This window comes from Heptranchias perlo, chromosome 10 (assembly GCF_035084215.1).
Source record: "Heptranchias perlo isolate sHepPer1 chromosome 10, sHepPer1.hap1, whole genome shotgun sequence".
NCBI classification, from domain to species: Eukaryota; Metazoa; Chordata; class Chondrichthyes; order Hexanchiformes; family Hexanchidae; genus Heptranchias; species Heptranchias perlo.
In genome coordinates this window covers 16,829,803-16,852,931 of record NC_090334.1, presented here as the reverse complement: position 1 = coordinate 16,852,931, position 23,129 = coordinate 16,829,803, and the positions used below count along the sequence as shown (strand labels likewise).

The 23,129-nt window shown below is 43.8% G+C and overlaps 1 protein-coding gene across 3 annotated transcripts in view; it reads left to right on the top strand.

The window, feature by feature from the left end:
- sipa1l1 (signal-induced proliferation-associated 1 like 1) overlaps positions 1–23,129 on the top strand; it is a 348,364-nt gene that overhangs the window by 304,330 nt on the left and 20,905 nt on the right. For all 3 annotated transcript variants that reach the window (XM_067991257.1, XM_067991258.1, XM_067991259.1), the window contains 3 exons: positions 2,893–3,368; positions 7,230–7,460; positions 22,722–22,884. In XM_067991257.1, the coding sequence (XP_067847358.1) occupies positions 2,893–3,368; positions 7,230–7,460; positions 22,722–22,884 (870 nt within the window). The remainder of the gene's footprint in view (positions 1–2,892; positions 3,369–7,229; positions 7,461–22,721; positions 22,885–23,129) is intronic.

Below are 23,129 nucleotides of genomic sequence, written 5' to 3'. Positions count from 1 at the left end.
AGAGTAGCATTAGAGGAAACTGCTCTGCACTCACTAGCAGCAGCTCTGCTAAACAGCTTCTGTGTATCTCGTGTTCAAACTGAACCTTAAATACTGTATAAATTATAAATCTGTGTGCCAAAAGAGTAAAAATGTGGTGATGTGTCTTATTCCTAGGCACTAATTTCCAATTGAGGAACTCTGGGAACCAAAAACCTCAGTTGAGACTGCTACAGCCTGTCACATGGCATGATGTCAAGTGGGGAGAGGAGGGCGCTGAGAAGGAGTTTTCCTTTCGGAAGGAAGGAAGGAGGCAGGCAAAATGGTCTAGGGAAAGAGTTCCAAAGAGCAAGGGTGTAGTGATCAGCCACGAAAAGGCAGAGCACGAGCAGTCGGCGATGAGTAAAGTTGGAGGAGTGGAGGGTGTGGGCTGGGGTGCACAGTTGGAAGAATGTAAGAAATTTTAATCCATGAGTGCTAAAAGATCTTTCAAGATACGTACATTTTCAAACAGGGGGCTTGTTCAATTTCTGTAAGCTTAGACAGCAGAGTTTAAGCAAAAACTGAAGAAATATACAGAACGATGATGCATAATGTTCAAGAGACTAAAATGAAAATTGTTTGCTCTTGATTTTGGTGAGGAACTGTCTTCAAAGGGTTAAGTACTGTGAATTATTTTTTTTAAGTTGTTTTCCGTGGTAGTCTCTGCCTCCCTTCCCCCCCCCCCCCCCCACCCCCCCTCGAATAAAATACGAGACGTGAAGAGACCTGGGAAGCTCCTTTTTCCACGCCTAGATGGCATGAAATATCAAACAAGAGTTTGAGAAGCCAAGCAAAGGCATGTACTCAGTCAGGCTCCATTGACCAGTAACAGTTTATGAAAAATTGATGTTTTCACATGGCCGGATGGCACCAATGAGTTAGCCGTTAAAATATTTCCATGTGGGAGAGTGAGCAATTGTTTAAACTTGTTTGCTTGTGTCACTGAAGTCGACCAGTTAGTAACTGTGTAGTCACAGCCTTGTGCTTTCCATAGGGTAAACGTGATATGGCCCGAGAAGGTCGTCTTAAGACTCCGTGTTTAATGTGAGGCACATGTTCAGTATGTCACTGAGTCTGGTCACCACACAATCGGTCAGGCACAATGCTTTGTGAGGATCAGGCACACACACCATAAATTCACTGAGCCATCAGGGATCTCCCCATGCCAGCTCTTAGAGATTACATTTAAAGTGAATCTTAATTCTTGGAGAGGTGGTATTTTAAACACAGCTGAAATAGTCCCTGAACATATCAATGTACCATTTAGGTCACTGAACTGTTTACCATCAGCATCCACTCAGCACCTGAAGCCCATTCTCTGCTGACCAATTTTGTTGATAGTTTCACATGGCAGCCTCTTCCACGTGAACTGTATCTGTTGATCTAGATGAAGCTTTGAAACTTTTTTTTAAATTGCTAGTCATCTGCATTTTGCACTGCACCGATGAGCTTAAAATCCCTGTTCTGACAGCCCTTCTACATAGGACAAGGCTGTGGTGCACGTACACTTGATGCAGTGCACTGTCCATAGGGCAGGAGATGTGGTGCAGCACGACATCTCACAACAAATTTGTACACTTAAAAACTATGCCGTGGGATTTGCAGCCTGTGCACTAGAGTTTTCCATAGCCAGTCCTGGAGCTGGTGAAATGCAGGTTTCTGAGTGGAGCTGAAGCAGTAACAGAGAACTGTGCGCATGCACAATTTCTAACTTTCATATCTAGCAACAAACCTTCCCAACCTTCAGCCATGAGCAATGATATTTCCAGGGAGGGAGTGGGAGCGCCTGTCAGCGGCCGGGGAACCCAGAAATGCCGAGAAGGCGGAGGCCCGGCCAAGCTTAACGGCAGGACCTCATTAGAATTTTTTTTACTCTGTTTTCCCGCCCGGCAGCCGGTCAGATTGAAAGGCTGGCTGGCTGGCTGCCGGGCGGGAAAGCCTGTGGTAGAAAGAAACAGCCGGAGACCGCTGGGTATTGTCCCCGGCAATGGAGAAGCTCGGGGGTTGGTGGGGGGTGGTGGGGGGGGCTCGGAGGAAGAGATTGCGGCAGAAGATTGGCTTGAGGGGCTGGGGGAAGAACTCCTCCACCTGGCCTACAAGTATTGCTGGAAAAGCAGTTACCTGCTGGAGCTGGCAGCTCCCGCCTTCCTTCCCGAGCTCTAGGAAACCCGGCCCACAGCTGTTGAATTCAAATGACTGCCAAAATCTGAGGAAAGCAGCCTCGTTTAAATATTATAATTGCTGACCCGCCTCTCCAGAGCGCGTTACTCGGCCGCCTCCCAACCCGCTGCGGTTAAATGGGAAGTTGGCGCGTTTGTGGCGGGTTGGAGTTGGAATTCACGTTCATAACAATTTAACTCCCCGACCCCCTCCCGCTTGTCGAGGGGAGGTTAAAATCCACCCCCCCCACCCCCCCCCCCACAATCCTTGCGTCTGGTTCTAGCAGAGAAGGGGGTTTATATTTGGGGATTCTGCCTTCGGAGGGGTCTAGGGACGCCATCCCTTAGGATGGATCTACACTCCTCCGGAGGCAGGTCCACCCACCTTTACGTTCAATTGCCACTGAAGTTGGGGCTGCCATCTGCAATGCCACTGTGATAGGAAGGAGGCATCATGATGTATCTAAGCACTGAGAAGGTTGTTGATAAGGTTAATACCTGTTTACAACATGTACACAATAAACAATTAACAGTTTCTTAATGTATAAGTTTCTTATCTGACTTAAACTTTTGCTTTTAAGAATTTTGCTGTGAACAATTTCAGATGACAAATACTTTGAATTGTGAGTTTTACTAATTGAGCAGTAGCGGTTAAATAATTTAGAGCATAGACCCCTGGTAACTATATTTCCTTCCCCCACTCTCTTCCTAGACTGATGCTCAGTATTCAAGCCATTCGAGCAGCAACACACTTTCCAGCAACTCCTCTAGTGCCCACAGTGATGAGAAGTGGTACGACACTGGGGACCGCACGGAGTCTGAACTAAATGGATATAACTACGTTCAGGGCACATCCGCAGACAGTGGCATTGACACAACCTCTTACGCACCATGTCACGGCACTGTGTTGTCTTCGGGCACTCCAGCTTGTCCAACAAGTTCTTTGAGGTCTGCACCACTAAAGGAGAAGGCAACTTCTCCTTGGCCAGGCTCCAGTGACGGTGGCATGCATTGCAGCCGATTAGGAGATCGGGCAGCTCAAGGTTGCGAAAGGAGGGGAGCACTATCGCCGGCACCGAGCACAGAAGGTCAAAGCAAGTCTTACGGAGGATTTGTGCACAGTACGTCAAATCTACCAGTTCGAGAAAGTAGTGCATACAGCCTCAGTGATACCTCTTCCCACTCCAGGTAATTCATTGTTTTTTTTTTGCCTCTCAATAAATATGTGTTTCCTTTGGTTTCCCTTTTTGCCTGCCTCACCATTCTTTCCAGCTCGAGGAAACAGTTCATATAACCTCAGTGAAACCTCCTCAAGCTAAGGTGGGGGGGACTGGCAACCTGCTCTCTGGTCAGCCATTAGGACCTCTATGAGAATAACCTGGGCTGAGGGCCGCTGCCCAGCCCAGCCCAGCACAAAGTGTGTGAGAATAGCCCAGGGTGAGTGCTGCTGAGTCTGCTTCCTGGAGAGCAGTTGGGAGGTGAGAGAGACTAGCCCAGGGAAGTGCTGCTGACTTGTTCCCTGAAAGGCTTCACTCTTACTCCCAGTCAGAGGTGAGAATGGCAAATCAGCTTCCAAGCAGGGAGTTGCACAAGTGCAGCCAATTGACTCCCTAGGATTTTCCCTCCATCGCTCCCTTTTGGGAAAGGCCTGGGCTTTTCTTGGCTCCTATACACAAAGGCACTACCGAGGCCAGTATCATATGTGGAAAATGACAACATGAACCTGTAGTTCATCACTGTAGTTCATTGTGTGTTTCAGCACTATTGAGCCATCATCAGATAACTTAGAGGTAATCCTGCACTCCCAGCAGCGAGCTGTGCCCACAGGGAACGAGAATACAACTTTGTAGCCCCATCTCTGACCTATACTCCTTGCGAGTGTACGATTGTAGATTTACCCCTATATATTTAAACACTGAAATTTGCACTTAACAAGATGCTTTACAAACTGAACATTCATACACAGCACATCCATCAAGATCACGGATATCGATCAGGAGCAGGTTTTTTTTTAACCTGCCTCCATCCTTAGCTTCATCATTCCTGGGCTAATTGTAGCACCTCATTGCCGGTCTGGCTGAGAGCAACTAACTCAGCATAGGGCTGAGAGGGAACCTTGGCCTTTCTGATCTGTATACTCTGTGCTGCACGGGTTATCCACTAAACCATTGCAAGAACTCCACAGGTTACCAATTTTTTTTTTTAAAAAAGAGAAAATACCCCATGAAGTTAGGACATTTGAAAACTTTTAAATAAAACAGAAGACACACTTCTCGTTGACCGCTGACACTCCGTTGTAGCTGGTATCCTGCCCTGGTGAGTAGGATTAGCTGGTGAACAGATGGCTGTAGTTTAAGATCATGATCCTGGTATGTCAGTTATAGTATTGCAAGATAAGTCGAGCGTGCATCCTGACGTCAGAATGTTCCTACCACACAATGTAGAGTATTTTTATGATTATTTTGGTGACATTCGGCTGTAAGTGTATATGATCATTTACGTTAGTGATTATATATTCTGTGCAAACATGTTGCTCTGAGCATGTCAGTGTGATTGGTAAGTGTCAACAGTCTGAACCTGAAGAGGAAACATACATTTGCCGAAGCTCTCATTAATAACCCAGCATTGAAAATTTAGCACCGTTGCCAGATCTGTCGTCATTTTTTTTGTAATACCTTGCAGCTAGATTAATAAACTACAGGATACTTTTGTCGGGAACAGTTCCCAAGAAGGGGTGTTCTCTATGTATCCTGCACCAAGTCCCACTTACCCATCACCCTTGTCTTTGCTGGCCAACATTGCTCCCGGTTCCCCCAACAACTCAAAATTAAATCATGATGTTTATTTCTCATCCTACCTCTTAAGCCCTACAACCCCTGCATGATCTTTCCGGTCCTCTGACCCTGGCCTCTTGTGCCTCCCCCTCTCTCTCTTCACCCCACTGTAGGCAGCCATGCCTTCAGGCACCGAGGCCCCACATTCTGGAATTCCCTCCCTAAACTCCTCTGCCTTTCCACCTCCCTCTCCTCCTTTTAAGACCCTCCTTAAAACCCACCTTCGACCGAGCTTTTGGTCACTACTCATAATATCATCATCTTTAGCTCAATGTCCATTTTTGTTTTGATCAAGCCTCTGTGAAGCACCTTGAGACATTTTCTACATTAAAGGTGCTATTTAAATCAAAGTTGTTGTTGTTAAAGTTGAATTACAATGCTTGCATTAGATCATAGAATCATAGACTGTTACGGCACAGAAGGACGCCATTTGGCCCATGGTGTCCGTGCCGGTCAAAAAGAGCTATCCAGCTTAATCCCACTTTCCAGTACTTGGTCCGTAGCCCTGTAGGTTACGGCAGTTCAAGTGCACATCCAGGTACTTTTTAAATGAGTTGCGGGTTTCTGTCTCTACCACCCTTTCAGGTTAGAGAGTTCCAGACCCCCCCCCCACCACCCTCTGGGTGAAAAAAATTCTCCTCAGCTTCCCTCTAATCCTTCTACCAATTAATTTAAATCTATGCCCCCTGATTATTTACCCCTCTGTTAAGGGAAATAGCTCCTCCCTATCCAGGCCCCTCATAATTTTATACACTTCAATTAAATTTCCCCTCAGCTTTCTTTGTTCCAAAGCAAACAACCCCAGCCTATCCAATCTTTTTTCATAGCTAAAATTCTCCAGCCCTGGCAACATCCTTGTAAATTTCCTTTGTGCCCTCTCTAATGCAATCACATCTTTCCTGTAATGTGACCAGAACTGCTGTAACCTAACTAGTGCTTTATACAGTTCTAGCATAACCTCCCTGCTCTTATTTTCTATGCCTTGGCTAAGCAAGGAAAGTATCCTGTATGCCTTTTTAACCACCTTATCTACCTGTCCTGCTACCTTCGGGGATCTGTGGACATGCACTCCAAGGTCCCTCTGTTCCTCTACACCTCTCAGCATCCTCCCATTTATTGTCTATTCCCTTGCCTTGTTTGTCCTCCCCAAATGCATCTCCTCACACTTCTCCGGATTGAATTCCATTTGCCACTTTTCTGCCCATCTGACCAGTCCATTGATATCTTCCTGCAGTCTACAGCTTTCCTCTTCACTATCAGTCACGTGGCCAATTTTTGTAATATCTGCAAACTTCTTGATCATGCCCCCTACATTCAAGTCCAAATCATTAATATACACCACAAAAAGCAAGGGACCTAGTACTGAGCCCTGCAGAGCCCCACTGGAAACAGCCTTCCAGTCACAAAATCACCCGTTAACCATTACCATTTTCTGCCTACCACTGAGCCAATTTTGGATCCAACTTGCCACTTTCCCTTGGATCCCATGGGATGTTAGTTTATTGAATGCAGGTTGTAACATAGGGAAAGGTTGTGAATTATTGGGTGCTTGTTGCGAGCTTAGAAACCTTTGCATCTTAAAAATGTGATCATCCAAAGCAGTTATACAATTCTGAAAGTGTCTAACAGTTTTACGTATCAGGTTAAGGGGCACCTTTTCCCTAGGTGAGATTCATTAATGGTACAACCATTGTTATACCAATTTATGCATGGAAAAAATGTCCAACATCTTCCTTTTATGCCCATACATGTGCAGGGATCTGATAAGCCCTTTAATTAGCAAAAAGAATCCTTCCCCATGCCCTACAGTATTTAACCAGACTGTTTTAGGAGGAGTTATTGGACATTAGAAGTGACTGTTGAATGCCAAATCGGACCTCTTTCCCCTTCCCATCCAAGCAAATCTGTAGAAAAGATGAAGAGACCTTTCTCCTCCTGCTCTCCCACAGATTCCACCTTTGCCTACACATCATGCAGATACTTTCAATGCTATGTTAATGCCAAGCCAGTAAAAAAAAATGGTCAGTAGTAATGCAATTCAGCTCACTTTACATAAATTGATTGTTCATTTTAACGAGGGGAAAGTTATAGTTTAAAGTTGGTATTGTTGGACCAAAATAAAGGGCTGAAATATTGGCCATCCAGTGAGGTGCAAGTTATTTATTCACTTAAGCTGCACACTCTTTGTAACAAGTAATTTCATTTTTCCCTCTAGTACTCTCAGTTCAAGACATTCCATGAGTCCAGTGGTCTTTACACACAGTAGGAGTTCACCTCACGACGAGACTCGGCCAACTCCTTCACCACAGCCTTTACTCCACTCCTCCTCGGCATCTGGGCCCAGAACGTTTTACCCCCGTCAAGGAGCTACCAGCAAATATCTGATAGGCTGGAAAAAGCCAGAAGGGACTACCATTAACTCTGTTGGATTTGTGGATACAAGAAAGTAAGATTCTAAGTCTTCCACTAACTCCCTGAAGTGTTCTTTTCTTTCTCCTAACCCATACTGTGTAACCAGGTTAGATTCTATCCATAAATCACAAGACTAGCACTCATTGGAATTCCTCTCCCCATCCTTCTCCCAGTACAGTAGGTCAGGTTATATCTTCCCCTGTGTTGCTGTTCTCCTAAAAGAATTCCGACATCAACAAAGGGGCAGGGAAGTTACTTCAGATGAGTGCACCCGCATAAGATGTCTGTGTTCTGAAACCAAATACAGAGCATCAGTGCCCCGCTTGTTCAAAGAGCAAGAGGGAACAACCATTAGTAACGATGTGTGTGAATTACTGTTAAGGTCATGCTCAATGACTCAATAAACCTTGTAGTATAAATTAAATGCCGCATGCTTCAAAATAGAGCTCCATACACTGTGTACTGTTAAATATTAAGTACCAATAGTTTCATATCAAATAGTTTCACCAGGCCAGGCCATACAGTACTGGGAAGCAAAGATGCTCAAAGGTGAAATAAGTCTAGGAAATGGGATATTTTGCTACATAAATGTCACAAAATAAAGGTGAACATGGACGGTCTTTTGGCCTAGTTTGTTTTTTAAAAAAAAACTACAATTCTTCTGCTCCCCCCTCCTTCCACTTCTAATCCCTGGCCCTGACCAATATAGAATCTAACTTTCTCAAGAAATAACCAGGCTATTTGTTGAGGTCCATTCTAAGTATTGATTACTCTTTGTGTGAAGAACTTTCTCATATCAGTTCTCAATTTGTCTTTCTCCCTTTGCTCTACTGTTCATCTTTCACGTCTTGAACTAGTGCTTCCCTTTTGTTGGTCCTGGTGCCTTAAGATGTACCGTATTTAGTGTACCCTGTCATAGGAAAGCCAGTGTGATGCTTTCTTGCAACAAACTAATATCATTGTAGACAATCAGCTGTTTCTGCCCTGCAGTATTAGAGACAGCTGATTGTCGTTGCAATGCTCACTCCACTGTGATTGGCTAAATTATTGTAACATCACCAAATTAAATGGTGGCATCCAGGGACCTGCTGCCAACACACACACATTTTTCTTGTAGTATAAATGTTTTAATTTTTTTTAAAGGCAGCAGTGTGCACAATAAGGAGACCCAAAAGGATAAAGATGCTTGTTTCCTGTACTTTCCTTCTCCTTTAAATTTCCTGCTCTGTCATCACTATAATGCAGTGAAATCCAACCCAAGGGTCAAAGCTCCAGTTGTCATAGATTGGCAGAATCTCCGTCGCGTGAGGTGCCTCCACCTGTGTTGTTTTTATTGGCAATACTAGAAGGCTGCACTGAAACAGCCACGTACCAGACAGCTCGCACAGTCTTTTCATGTTTACAGTTGCCCTGATGGACGAGGAGTAGAAAAGATTGCTGTACATTTGTTGAGTTCTTGCTGAATCTGCCAGCCTTTATTCATTTTGTCACGCAATGCTCTTTCCAGTTAGTTTATTCCAGGTTTATCACAGTGCATGAATATTGCTGGCTTTGAAAAATCTCCTTAAAACCTTTAGATCAAGTGTTAATTTTTTTTTAAAATCTGGAAGCTTCAGTGTTTTATTTCTTCCCCTTTTTTTTCTCTTTTTTTTTAAAAGGAAATTTCCCACAACCTTTTACCTCTGGTGGAATGTCAGGTAGTTGAGTGTTTTTTTTTCCAAGCAATGTATTTAAGCTTTTGCAGTGCCAGAAAGTGTTTGCTGGTCTTTGGTACATGCGTGTGATTTTATTTGATGTGTTGATTGTAGTGTAACCAGTTTGATGCATGGGCTTTATGATATGAATTGTGAATGGCATGAAGGCATTTGACATATGGCTGGGTGCTGCTCACATTAGGTGTAAATAGGGGTGCTTTGGAAAAACGCCACAGGTGTACACACACACACACACACACACACACACACACACACACACACACCCCCCAATATTCTGGGTGGGGGTGAAATAGGATCAAGTAAATATCAACAATTCTAAACAAATACCATAAACTCCAATGTAAGAGTCACACCTCCATACCTTTATTTATATGTCTAATGATGCCTTTAACAATGGATTTGATTTTATAAATACAAATGTTATGGTAAAATTACTCTTATTTTATAAACATACTGGTGACTAACAGGTAATTGAGTAAATTTCCATTTTTAAAAAAAGACTTGATTTAATATTCAGAGACAGTAGATTAGGCAAGTATCAATTCAAGAATGTGCCCAGTATGAGACAGTGTTTCCTCCCTTGTCTCTGTCTGCCTTCCCTTCCAAAAACTGCTGACTGACTCTCTATAATTGGAATCCAGTGTATGGTTACCAGTTGAGGCTGGGTTTCAAACCTGGGTCTCCTGGTCATGCATAAAACACTTCAGCGTTGTTGTTACTGATCAGTTATATCAATATTTTCAATATCAGCTAATGGAATTAGCCTGAACAGGGTGGTGTGGCCATTAGGTCACTCATTATGACATTTGCCAGCTTAAAAAGGAACAATATTTTACCTTTACATCATGGAACATCAGAGCGTTCCACAATCATCCAACTCTTCTCCGCTTCAGCAAAGGACATTGTTGATTGGCCCACTATGGTGTGGATATTACTGCACTGAGTGAAACCAATTTGCTCAGTGGAGAAAAAATTACAAAAGTTGGAGCTGGATGCATCTTACGACATGACAAATCTACTGAACACGTTGCGTCACAGGGTTGGATTTTATGATCCATAATTGCATAATTAGTGTGGCTAATAGACATGATCAACTTCAAGAAAATGCGATTGCTATGACAGAGCCTATGTACCAACTATGACCAGTGACAATATGATGAAGAAACAGTTCTATTTGATACAATTGCTAAAATTTTGCAAGCAGGTAAACTTATCATGGGCAACTTCAATTTGTGAGTTGATGCTGACACATGGCATTGAAAATATGAATAGCAATGGACTTCTTTTGCTTAGCAAATGTCTGCAATGAAAACTTTCCATCAAACACACAACCTTTCACCAACTTGAAAGCATCAGACATCTTGAATGCATCTATGCTCAAGCATTGAAATCTTGTTGACTGCCATGTTTGGCAACTAAATAGACAAGAAGTCAAAATCACTAGGGCAATGCATGGCTTGAATTGTTGTACTGATCATTTGCATGATGAGGTCCAAATTGCAGCTCAGCACTCAGCCTCATCAACAAAAAGTAACACGTAAATCATTTATTGATTCTTTGATCCAAATGTATAGCAACATGACCAAAGCACTAATTACCAAACAGACCTCAAACAGTGAGAACATTAATGTTGAGGCTGAGTGGATGATTTGACACAAAACTGTGTACAGGCTGCAGCTGACACAATGGATTTTGTCAAGAAAAGGTACCAAGATTGTTTTGGCTGAAATGATGCAGAGCCAGCCGCACTTATCTGTGAGAAGCAGCGTACACATTCAGAAACATTGGCTCATCCCATATGATGTCAAGAAATCAAAAAGGCTTGTGCAAGGTAGTTCAGGCCAAGTTGTGACGATCTGAACACGCTATCCCGGGTATCTGATCTTGAACTGCTGACTGTATCAAATGCTTTGTTAGACCAATAAAGACTGAATAGAGGTTCATGTTCTGTTATCTACATTTTTCTTGCAGTTGACATGCAACAAGAGCCATGTTAGTTGTTCTGCACTTTGCTCTGAATCCATTCTGTATCTCTGGAGGTATACTGTCCACAACACTGCTGGTTGAGAGGCGCTCTGGGTGGAATTTTCTCAGATGAGAGGGAGATGGCTCGTATTTGTGCACTCCTATTTATTCCCTTATTTGTATATGGTAAAAAATAGTTTAAGATCGTAAAAGTTTAAATTCTTTAAGACCTTGGGGGACTGCATCGCCTCTCCAAATTAGCTGACTTAATGAAGCTGCATAGTTAGAACGTGGCAACCACATTTGTAGACCTCTGCTGATACTCCATCACCATCAACCATACTGAACTGAACGCCATAACCAAAATCGCCTGTCTGGGAAGCATGCTATCAAACACTCCTCTCATTAATCAATAAGTGCTTGCTTGCATCAGAATGAGCAGTTGCTCCTTTGGCAGATAAAGAACAAGACTGGGGTCAACATGCTGACAGGCTGTGCACTAAACTCAAAGTTTATCCTGCGGTTGTGATCTCGACCAGCATTGGTTGGTGCACTCTGACCTATTATGCATATCAAAAGTAGGGACCACATTACCAATTGCATGGTGCTTAAAAAAAAATGAAACCGCAGTAATAACATCGTTGTTATTCAGATGGACGACAGCAGACTTTAAGTGTGTGCTGTCATTGAGCTGAAGCATGGTAAGCATTGGTAGATGAGAGGGGAGCATTTTAAGGAAATACTGAAGCACAATCTGAAACTGTGTGGCACTGACTCAAAGAACTGGGGGATATTTGTAGTAGCGTGACTAGGGTGGCATTCAACACTGACACACAGTGGACCAACTTGGAAATGGAAGTGCTGTCAATTGCAGCAAGAAAAACGGTTGCTACAGAAACAATGTTGACAACCAATGGCATTCTGGTGCCCACACAGGGAAGCACTATGCTACGTGGATTGGACCACGTAGCAATGAGTGAATCATAGAATGGTTACAGCACAGGAGGAGGCCATTCAGCCCGATTAGCCTGTGCTGGCTCTCTGCAAGAGCAATCCAGCTAGACCCACTCCCCCACCCTTTCCCCTAGCCCTGAAAAGTTTTTCCCTTCAAGTACTTATCCAATTCTCTTTTGAAAGCCATGATTGAATCTGCCTCCACCACCCTTTCAGGTAGTGCATTCCAGATCATAACCACTCGCTGCGTAATAAAGTTTTTTTCCTCATGTCGCCTTTGGTTCTTTTGCAAATCACCTCTGGTTCTCGACCCTTCTGCCAATGGGTACAGTTACTCTCTATCTAATCTGTCTAGACGCCTGATGACTTTGAACACCTCTAACAAATCTCCCCTTAACCTTCTCTGCTCTAAGGAGAACAATCCCAGCTTCTCCAGTCTATCCACATAACTGAAATCCCTCATCCCTGGAACCATTCTACTAAATAATTTCTGCACCCTCTCTGAGGCCTTCACACCCTTCCTAAAGTTTGGTGCCCAGAATTGGACACACTACTCCAGTTGCAGCCGAACCAGTGTTTTATAAATGTTCATCATGACTTCCTTGCTTTTGTACTCTATGCCTTTGTTTGTTTATAAAGCCCAGGATCCCATATGCTTTTTTAACTGCTTTCACAACCTGCTTTGCCACCTTCAACGATTTGTACACATCTCTCTGTTCCTGCACCCCCTTTAGAATCATACCCTTTAGTTTATATTGCCTCTCCTCGTTCTTCTTACCAAAATATATCACTTCGCTTTTCTCTACATTAAATTTCATCTGCCATGTGTCCGCCCATTCCACCAGCCTGTCCATATCCTCTTGAAGTCTATCACTATCCTCCTCACTGTTTACTACATTTCCAAGTTTTGCGTCACCTGCAAATTTTTAAATTGTGCCCTGTACACCCAAGTCCAAGTCATTAATATATATCAAGAAAATCAGTGATCCTAGTACCGACCCCTGGGGAACACCACTGTACACCTCCCTCCATTCCGATAAACAACCGTTCACCACTACTCTCTGTTTCCTGTCACTTAGCCAATTTTGCATCCGTGCTGCCACTGCCCTTTTTATTCCATGGGCTTCAACTTTGCTGACAAGCCTATTATGTGGCACTTTATCAACGCCTTTTGGAAGTCCATATACACCACATCAACCGCAATGCTCTCATCAACCCCCTCTGTTACCTCATCAAAAAACTCAATGAAGTTAGTTAAAAATGATTTACTAACAACAAGTTAGTAAAACAGTGCGTCCAAAGAGTCATATTTGATCCTGAGCTGAGCTTTCAACCCTATATATGCTCCTTCACCAAGACCACCTACTTCCACCTCCGTCACATCGCCCGGCTCTGCACCTACCTCAACTCATCTGCTGCTGAAACTCCCATCCATGCCTTTGTTACCTTTAGACTCGCCTAATCCAATGCTCTTTTGGCCGGCCTCCCACCTTGCACCCTCCGTAAACTTGAGCTCATCCAAAACTCTGCTGTCCTTATCCTAATTCACTCAAAGTCCCGTTCACCCATCACCCCAGTGCTTGCCGACCTACATTGGCTTCTGGTCCAGCAACTCCTCGATTTTAAAATTCTCATCCTTGTTTTCAAATCCCTCCATGGCCTTGCCCCTCCCTATCCCTGTAACCTCCTCCAACCCTCCAACCCTCTGAGATATCTGCACTCCTCCAATCCTGGCCTTGGGGGCACATCCCCAATTTTTATCAATCCACCATTGCTGGCCGTGCCTTCAGCTGCCTAGTCCCTAAGCTCTGGAATTCCCTCCCTAAACCTCTCCTCCTCACTACCTCTCTCCTCCTTTTAAGGTGCTCCTTAAAACCTACCTCTTTGACCAAGCTTTTGGTCACCTGTCCTAATACCTCCTTATGTGACTTGGTGTCATATTTTGTTTGATAATCGCTCCTGTGAAGCGCCTTGGGACATTTTATTATGTTAAAGACGCTATATAAATGCAAGTTGTTGAAACATCTCAACCAGCCCAGCCATCAAAGTATACCAGCTATTTTAAATATTCCTGGTAATCTGTTTCTATGTTTTTTTTTGAGGGAAGATGAAAAGGATTATTCAAACCTCAATGCTGGTATAAGAGCTGTATATAAATATGCAGCTATATTTGCTGCTCTTAGCTTGGGTAGTGGTGCTTTTGCCTTCTGTACCTCCATGTGCAAGTGTTCAATCCAAACACTTTTAAATGTGCAACAAGATGAAGCAATGTGAAACGTAATCTTAAAAAGCAAATTAAATACACCCTTCATTTGTGCGGTTACAGCTGGAATCCCCCTTATTCACATACCTAGTGGGTCAGCCTAATTTATAATATAGTGGAACTATCTAAAGGCCTTTTACATTGACAAATCAGATTTAAATTTAATTAAAAATTTTGGACTCTAGCAAGAGTCAACTGTTTTAGGAGTGGAGCAGAGAAAATTGGAGAAGTGTTTTTTTTTAAAAAAAGGTTTTGAGTGACAAATTTGGCATATTTCCTCCATTCTGTCCTCTTGTTTCCTCTTCACTTCAATACAGTGGAATCCTGCTGTGAGCAATAGGTGGGGTCAGGCACGAAGGTTACAACATATCAGCACTGCTAATTACATGAGGCATGACATTTACATTCATGAAACGGTCAGGAATTTGCTTCCATGCAGCTTTTGCTCAAACATTTTCAAAGTGTGCTAAAGACATTTACGTAGAAACATAGAAAATAGGAGTAAGAGTAGGCCATTCGGCCCTTCGGGCCTGCTCCACCATTCAAAACGATCATGGCTGATCGTCTAACTCAGTACCCTGTTCCCACTTTTTCCCCATATCCCTTGATCCCTTTAGCATTAAGAAATATATCTATCTCCTTGAATACATACATTTAGTAAACACTACCTAGCCAACTTCAGAAAAGTGTACCATCAAATCACTGTGCAAAAAGAGTGTTGATGGCAGCCACACGTTCAGATATACAGACTTGGTGTATGCTCTTGGTGTTCAAATATGCATGTAATCTTGTGTGTTAATAATTAACCAGCTTACATTTTGAAATGAGTTCTATACATAGTTTGTGCCATTTATGTAAAGAAAGGAGATTCACTCCAGCAAGCAAGCGATCAATTGGTTATTTGTATTATTTTTAAAACTGAAATTTGCATATACTGGTCTCCATTAATTCACATATTTCTCATTTTAATATTCAACTGCCTGTAGTGAGTGCCAGTCAGACAGGGATTTTGCTATTTGTAAATGTGCGGACTTACCTTGATAGATGACTAGGTTGAAATCCATCTCCTTTTATACGTTTTGTTGGAAACCTGTATCACCAGTATGTACAGATACACTGTGGGGCTGATACTCAGCATTGTGTGGTTGGATACCAGTTTGTGTCTTATTTCCCGTGCTTTGCCTATTCTATTGGGAGGTGGAGCCTAGCAGAGAATTGTTGGTGTTCCACAGAGAAGGAAAGTCAGAATGAGAGTCACTCTGTGTCACACTAGCAAGTCACCTGCATTCCCCTTTGATGAGGAAATGGCAATTGGAAAACCTACAAAGGGGTCTCCTCCTGGAAAGTGTACCTTTTGGGCATATTAGGGTAGCATGGTATTGGGCTCGGCTGTGATGTGATTAAATAACCTGCTGAAACTTGCTGCCTAGGATCACATATGAAGAATGATACTTTGGGTAATGCACTGGAAGGCTGCTATGTATCTTTGCAATGAATCAGCACCTCAGCAGAGGAGATAAAAAGGTTGGAGAAAGTGCAAAAAAAAAAGTGATCTTGAGATGAGCAGTGTAGGAACCCTCACAGTGCGGTAAAGTTACTGAGATGGGGAGCAGTGTAGGAACCCTCACAGTGCGGTAAAGTTACTGAGATGGGGAGCAGTGTAGGAACCTTCAGGGTGCGGTAAAGTTACTGAGATGGGGAGCAGTGTAGGAACCCTCACAGTGCGGTAAAGTTACTGAGAGGGGGAGCAGTGTAGGAACGCCCACAGTGCGGTAAAGTTACTGAGATGGGGAGCAGTGTAGGAACCTTCAGGGTGTGGTAGAGTTACTGAGAGGGGGAGCAGTGTAGGAACCCTCACAGTGCGGTAAAGTTACTGAGAGGGGGAGCAGTGTAGGAACCTTCAGGGTGTGGTAGAGTTACTGAGAGGGGGAGCAGTGTAGGAACCCTCACAGTGCGGTAAAGTTACTGAGAGGGGGAGCAGTGTAGGAACCCTCACAGTGCGGTAAAGTTACTGAGAGGGGGAGCAGTGTAGGAACCCTCACAGTGCGGTAAAGTTACTGAGAGGGGGAGCAGTGTAGGAACCTTCAGGGTGCGGTAGAGTTACTGAGATGGGGAGCAGTGTAGGAACCCTCACAGTGCGGTAAAGTTACTGAGATGGGGAGCAGTGTAGGAACCCTCACAGTGCGGTAAAGTTACTGAGATGGGGAGCAGTGTAGGAACCCTCACAGTGCGGTAAAGTTACTGAGATGGGGAGCAGTGTAGGAACCCTCACAGTGCGGTAAAGTTACTGAGATGGGGAGCAGTGTAGGAACCCTCACAGTGCGGTAAAGTTACTGAGATGGGGAGCAGTGTAGGAACCTTCACAGTGCGGTAAAGTTACTGAGAGGGGGAGCAGTGTAGGAACCTTCAGGGTGCGGTAAAGTTACTGAGAGGGGGAGCAGTGTAGGAACCTTCACAGTGCGGTAAAGTTACTGAGAGGGGGAGCAGTGTAGGAACCTTCAGGGTGCGGTAAAGTTACTGAGAGGGGGAGCAGTGTAGGAACCTTCAGGGTGCGGTAAAGTTACTGAGAGGGGGAGCAGTGTAGGAACCTTCAGGGTGTGGTAGAGTTACTGAGAGGGGGAGCAGTGTAGGAACCCTCACAGTGCGGTAAAGTTACTGAGATGGGGAGCAGTGTAGGAACCCTCACAGTGCGGTAAAGTTACTGAGATGGGAAGCAGTATAGGAACCTTCACGATGTACTGTCAAATATTAATTGGAGGTGATACATTGCTGATTTTAAAATTCATTTATTTAAAAGACGGTGACTGGAATAATAAAAGGGGGAATAAAACAGAATCTCCAAGCGTAGGAAATTGGAAATAAATCGGTAACACTTCAGATGTTGTGTATTTCTGGCGTTTTGTTTTTAAACACAAACTCCAAAATCTGATCCCACTTTTTTCCGTATACATCGTGAACAGTTCAGGAATTTTTAGATGTGCAGAAACACATTGTTGACTCCCTTTCACGATTGATGCTAGAGACCTTCACAGGTTGCTAGAAAGGTGGAAATAGAAGTCGTATTTGACATGGTCAGTAGACACATACAGAAACCATTCGCCATACTCACGGGTCTCTAAACTAAGCTACTGAGAAATTTCACTCGTCGTGTTTTGTCTGCCCAATATGTAATGCACCCTCTCTCCATAGAGACACACCCATTTACTCAATTCCAGTATCCTTAAGGGCATTACTGTAATTTAGCGGTTGAAACCATGCAGCTTACCAGCACAGAGCATTGTTAAACTTCCCACTCCTTATCCAGGTAGGACCATCCTAGCCATTCAGGCATTGGCTTGCAGCATTATCTGGTGCTGAATGAAAGATTCCCAGCTCACACTAATAAGCCAGTCTGGCTGCTCAGTCATCAGTGCTCTGGAGTACTGCGGGGCTGGCTGGTTTAGAGTTCGCCTCGAGCTAGGAATGCCAACTCTGGTTGGACGAATTCTTGGAGGTTTGATCACCTGACATTTGATCACGTGACACTCACCGGCAGTTTGCAAATGTTGCACCATTTACTTTATAGAGGTTGGTCCACTGTAGACGAGTATCTTATCACCCCATGAGCCTATAAAAAATGTTTTTACTCACTGCCAGGAGGGAGTGGGTATCGGGAAATTTCCGAGTACCCCACGAATGGTTCCCTACCATCTCGAGAGTTTCTCTGATTTCCCCCATCGCCCCGAGATTTGGGTTATCTGAATCTGAGCTGCCAGGTGCTTCTCATGAACCAACTAGAAGATGTGCTGCTCACTATAGCATGGACACACACCATACCCAATTGAACAATGGTTCCACTAGTTGGAGTTGCGAAGCTTTCAGCAACAGCTGCTTGTCTTTCTTGAGCCGATGATATAAGCGTCAAACCCTTGATATATAAATGAGTGACCTCATAGCCAACCTCCAGCTAAACCTGCCAGCAGCTGTTTTGCCAAGCCTCATGTTTCTTCACCAGATATTCAATGGGCATCTGACTTCATGATGGGAGAACCTATGCAGTTGTGATGTTCCAATTTAAATATCCAAATCCAGTACTGCATACCATTGTACCCAGAGCAACTATTAAGTCCAGGCCTTCATGTGAGGGACTTTGGCAAAGAGACATACTCACTGTGAGGTTAATTCTCCTTCCAGGGTGTTAAGGGACAGGTTGGCATTGATCTGCAACTGTCTCCCCTTTTTTGCCAAAATTTATCTCACAGCTTGGTCCTCATATGGGCAATAGGGAGCCCTTTAATTTCATGCCAAGCAGTTTCCAACCTTGAAGAGCTGTTGGAATACACATCTTGTATGTCACAAGCTTAACCTACATTTGGACTTTGCTGTCGTTGAAAAAAGACCACAGTGTCCTTTACCCCTTTTTTCAACACCGTCCTGAAAATCCCCCACTTAATATGAACGAGCAATTAAGTAGGCACCCCTTGTATCTTCCAATCAATGTGTTAGAGGTCCCCTCTTGATCCGCACAAAGCTATAATATTGCATCCGGGGAGGGGGCGTCCATCACGTATCCCCTGCCTAGCCCAGTAACTAAATTGACCAGTAGAGTACACTAGGTTCTCAGGTGAGTTCACCGACAACACAGTATTGTCTGGAAAAATGAGCACCACAATTCTTTCTGAACTGTCTGGAAAGGACAATCTGAGGCTGTCTCTTACAGTGCCATCCAACATAGGAATTGCTAGATGAAAAAAGATCGAGGTCCATCTAGTTCGCCTCCTACCATCCTGGTAGTCACATGAAACAATAATGGAATTGTTGATCATGAAAATCATTCTGTTATCAATTAGTCTACAACAAACCTAGGCACGTGGTGAGAAAAACCCAAGCACTGGAAAGCTTTGGGAATCGTAGGCCCAAAGCCACCTGTTCCTCCAAGCAAGCTACGTTTACCATGGCCCCCACTTTCAGATGAAGTTACGGGTGGGGGGCTGCAAAAATCAGGAAAACCCCGAGCGGGTGAGGAAGCCGGCCCCAACCCGCCGACATCCGGGTTTCCCACAGACGCGCCTGTGCGCGCGCGCGTTTCCTGAATGCGGAAGTCCCACCGACAATTAAAGCCAGCGGGATGATAGTTAAAGAACTAAATTTACCTCATTGAGGTACTTAAGGTACTTTACTTCTGACATAGTAGATAATTAAACCAGGCGTGAAGGGCCAGAGCAGGCAAAAATAAAGTAAATAAATTAAATAAAAAAACCATTGCACAAAGTTTAAAAAAAAATAAAATAAACCTATCTTTCCACCAATGTCACCTGCAGCCCCCGGCTCCAATGTCCCATTTACCCCACCCCCCCCGATCTTCCCCTCTTTCCTCCCCCCCCCCCCCCCCCCCCCCCCCCCGATCTTCAGCGTCCTCCGCTCTCTGTTTCAGCACCGGATGACGTCTTGCTCTCTCTCTCTTTCTCCAACGCCCCCCCTCCCCAAGCATTGCAGCTCCTGTCGGCAGCCAGCCTGTCAATCAGCCTGGCTGCCAGGCACGATACCCGGAAACAACTTTAATCACCATCAATTACATCGCGATCGCGTCGGAAAAGGTAAGTTTTTTTTAAAATTCGGGTTTGCCACGTGCACCTTCACCCTCCCCCTCCCCCCTCACCTGCTGCCATCCCGCCACCATTTTAAAATTGAGCCCTGTATATCATGTGTCAAACATAGGACAACATCAAGTATGATGGACGCCAGTAGACAACCTAATCTTGCACTTCTTTGCAAGGGAAAGCTAGATAAGGGCTCATGGGATTGGGGATTGGTTAACGGACAGAAAACAGAGAGTAGGGATAAACGGGTCATTCTCAGGCTGTAACTAGTGGGATACCACGAGGATCGGTGCTTAGGCTATTTACAGTGTATATTCATGACTTAGATGAAGGGACCGAGTGTAATGTAGCCAAGTTTGCTGACGATACAAAGCTAGGTGGGAAAGTAAGCTGTGAGGAGGACACAGAGTCTGCAAAGGGATATAGACAGGTTAAGTGAGTGGGCAAGAAGGTGGCAGATGGAGTATAATGTGGGGAAATGTGAGGTTTCACTTTGGTAGGAAGAATAGAAAAACTGAATATTTTTTAAATGATGAGAAACTATTAAATGTTGGTGTTCAGAGGGATTTGGGTGTCCTTGTCGTTGAAACACAGAAAGTTAACATGCAGGTACAGCAAGCAATTAGGAAGGCAAATGGTATGTTGGCCTTTACTGTAAGGGGGTTGGAGTACAAGAGTAAGGAAATCTTGCTACAATTGTACAGGGCTTTGGTGAGACCACACCTGGAGTACTGTGTACAGTTTTGGTCTCCTTACCTAGAGGCAGTGCAACGAAGGTTCACTAGATTGATTCCTGGGATGAGAGGGTTGTCCTATGAGGAGAGATTGTGAAGAATGGGCCTCTATTCTCTGGAGTTTAGAAGAATGAGAGGTGATTTCATTGAAACATATAAAATTCTTAGAGGGCTTGACAGGATAGATGCTGAGAGGCTGTTTCCCCTTGCTAGAACTAGGGGGCATAGTCTCAGGATAAGGGGTGAGCGATTTAGGACTGAGATGAGGAGGAATTTCTTCACTGAGGGTTGTGAATCTTTGGAATTCTCTTCCCCAGAGGGCTATGGATGCTCAGTCATAGAGTATCTTCAAGGCTGAGATCAATAGATTTTTGGACTCTTAGGGAATCAAGGGATATGGGGATCGGACAGGAAAGTGGAGTTGAGGGCGAAGATCAGCCATGATGTTACTAAATGGCAGAGTAGGCTCGAGGGGCCGTATGGCCTATTCCTGCTCTTACTTCTTACGTTCTTATGTTCTTAAGTACATGAGGGAGAAAGGAATAGAAGGATATGCTGACAGGGTTAAATGAAGTAGGGTGGGAGGAGGCTCGTGTGGAGCATAAACACCGGCATAGGCCAGTTGAACTGTAAATTCTATGTACTTTAGAAAGAGATAGATTCAATGAGAATCTCTTCCAATCTGAGAGGGTTCTTGGAGCAGGAGTGCACATCCCAGATAAAATCTAAGATTTGGTCACGTACTCCTTTAGTTTCTTCATGAGGGCTGCATAAGTCACTAGGATGAAAGCCTTACAAAAATCAATGAAAGCAGGGCAAGTGGGTTTCCCTTAAGCCGTAAAACATTCTGTGAGCTTGTATAAAGTCACAACCAGTCTTGCATATAATTCAAGAGTGAAATCCAGCCTGTTCTCTTCATAATCATAAGATAGATACAGATAAGGAAGATCATTCATCCCATCATAGTTCATCCATCTAAAAATAACTCTGTATCCCCGTCACAGAATACATCTGACTAATAATTCCAAGGTTTATACAGTACCCACGTGCTGATCATTAGTTGTGTAAAGAACTGGTTAACATCAGTCCTAAATTTGCATTCAGTTGTTTGAAACCTTTTCTCCATTGTTCTACTTTCATAATATACCCTGAAGTAGTGCTTCTGAATTACCTTGTCTTTTAATGTTTTGTGTATTCCTCTGTAAAGTCCCCTCTCTGTCATCTCTTGTCAAAGTTGAAGAGCCATAGTTTCTCCAGTCTTCCCTCATAAATTAATCTTCTGAGACGAGTGGGGAAATTTTAATCTAACCTGCCCGTCGGGAAACAGACTTTATCGGGTGCAACACTGGCTTTACACCCTGCCCGGTTTTACTCTCCATTGGAGAGTGGTATAAAACCGCCAGTCCACCCGATCCCATGGGTTTCCCGTCCTGTGAGGTAGGTTAAAATTACCCCATGGGAATCAGTTTTGTTTACACCTCTAGATGTTGAATGCCTTGCTTGTGTATCAGTGAGCAAAACTGGACACACTACTGGCATCACTGGTAGAACAAGATGATCGCTAAAAGAAAAAAAATATGTAGTAAAGCCCTTGGTTTTAACGTGCTGCAGATGAATCACGAACAGGTATTCATGTTGTAGTGATTTCTGATTGTTAACATGCCTGTAACTGGTTCTGACTGACATTGCTCAGGCTGTCTCATGGAAGTAAAAACCCATTTAGTGTGGAAGATCCACCCTCAACACCATCCTTGACTGTATTAATAACAGCTGCCATGTATTGGACGGCAGTTTGTCCAGTTTCTACTGCATTGACTTCACAAGGAACAAGCTTTGTTTCAGCAGCACCAATCTTAACCACACTGTTTCGATCAAATGGCCAGTAGAATTCCAGCTCACCCATATCTTTAGCCTCTTTTAAAGCGTATGCCTTGAAAAGTTAATGTGCCTCTAACAATACATCCCAGTGATTTTATTTTTTTTGTGTGTGGGTGCCTACATAAAATATAATAAATTATCCATCCTGCACTTCATTTTAAATAGTTTAACAAAGGATTGTAGTTGATCCTTTATTCTCTTTACTAGGCGTCACCACAGTGATGTTTGTGAAATCACGCAGACGAGGCTCCGGGCATCCGTTCGAGACTTGAGGTCTCCTAAGAGGTCATCAAAGTCAACAATTGAAGAAGACTTGAAGAAACTAATTAACCTTGATAGTCCTCCCCCGGACACTGGAAAAGACGGGAAGGTATGCAAATTATAAGCATTTCATACTATATATTTGTACGGATGGTAGACCTGGTTATAAGTCATTTCTTGTGAAAGTATTTCCATCCAATGTATTGCCTTCAAAAAAATAAAATTGTAATTTAGCTTTGCTGTTCCATCAATTACTAGCTTCAAAAATATGGTAGGTTTTCCCACCTGTGGTCATTGCCACACTCCCTTGTTAAGTATCTTATTTTTTCCTTCAGAATATTGCGGCTTGCTGTT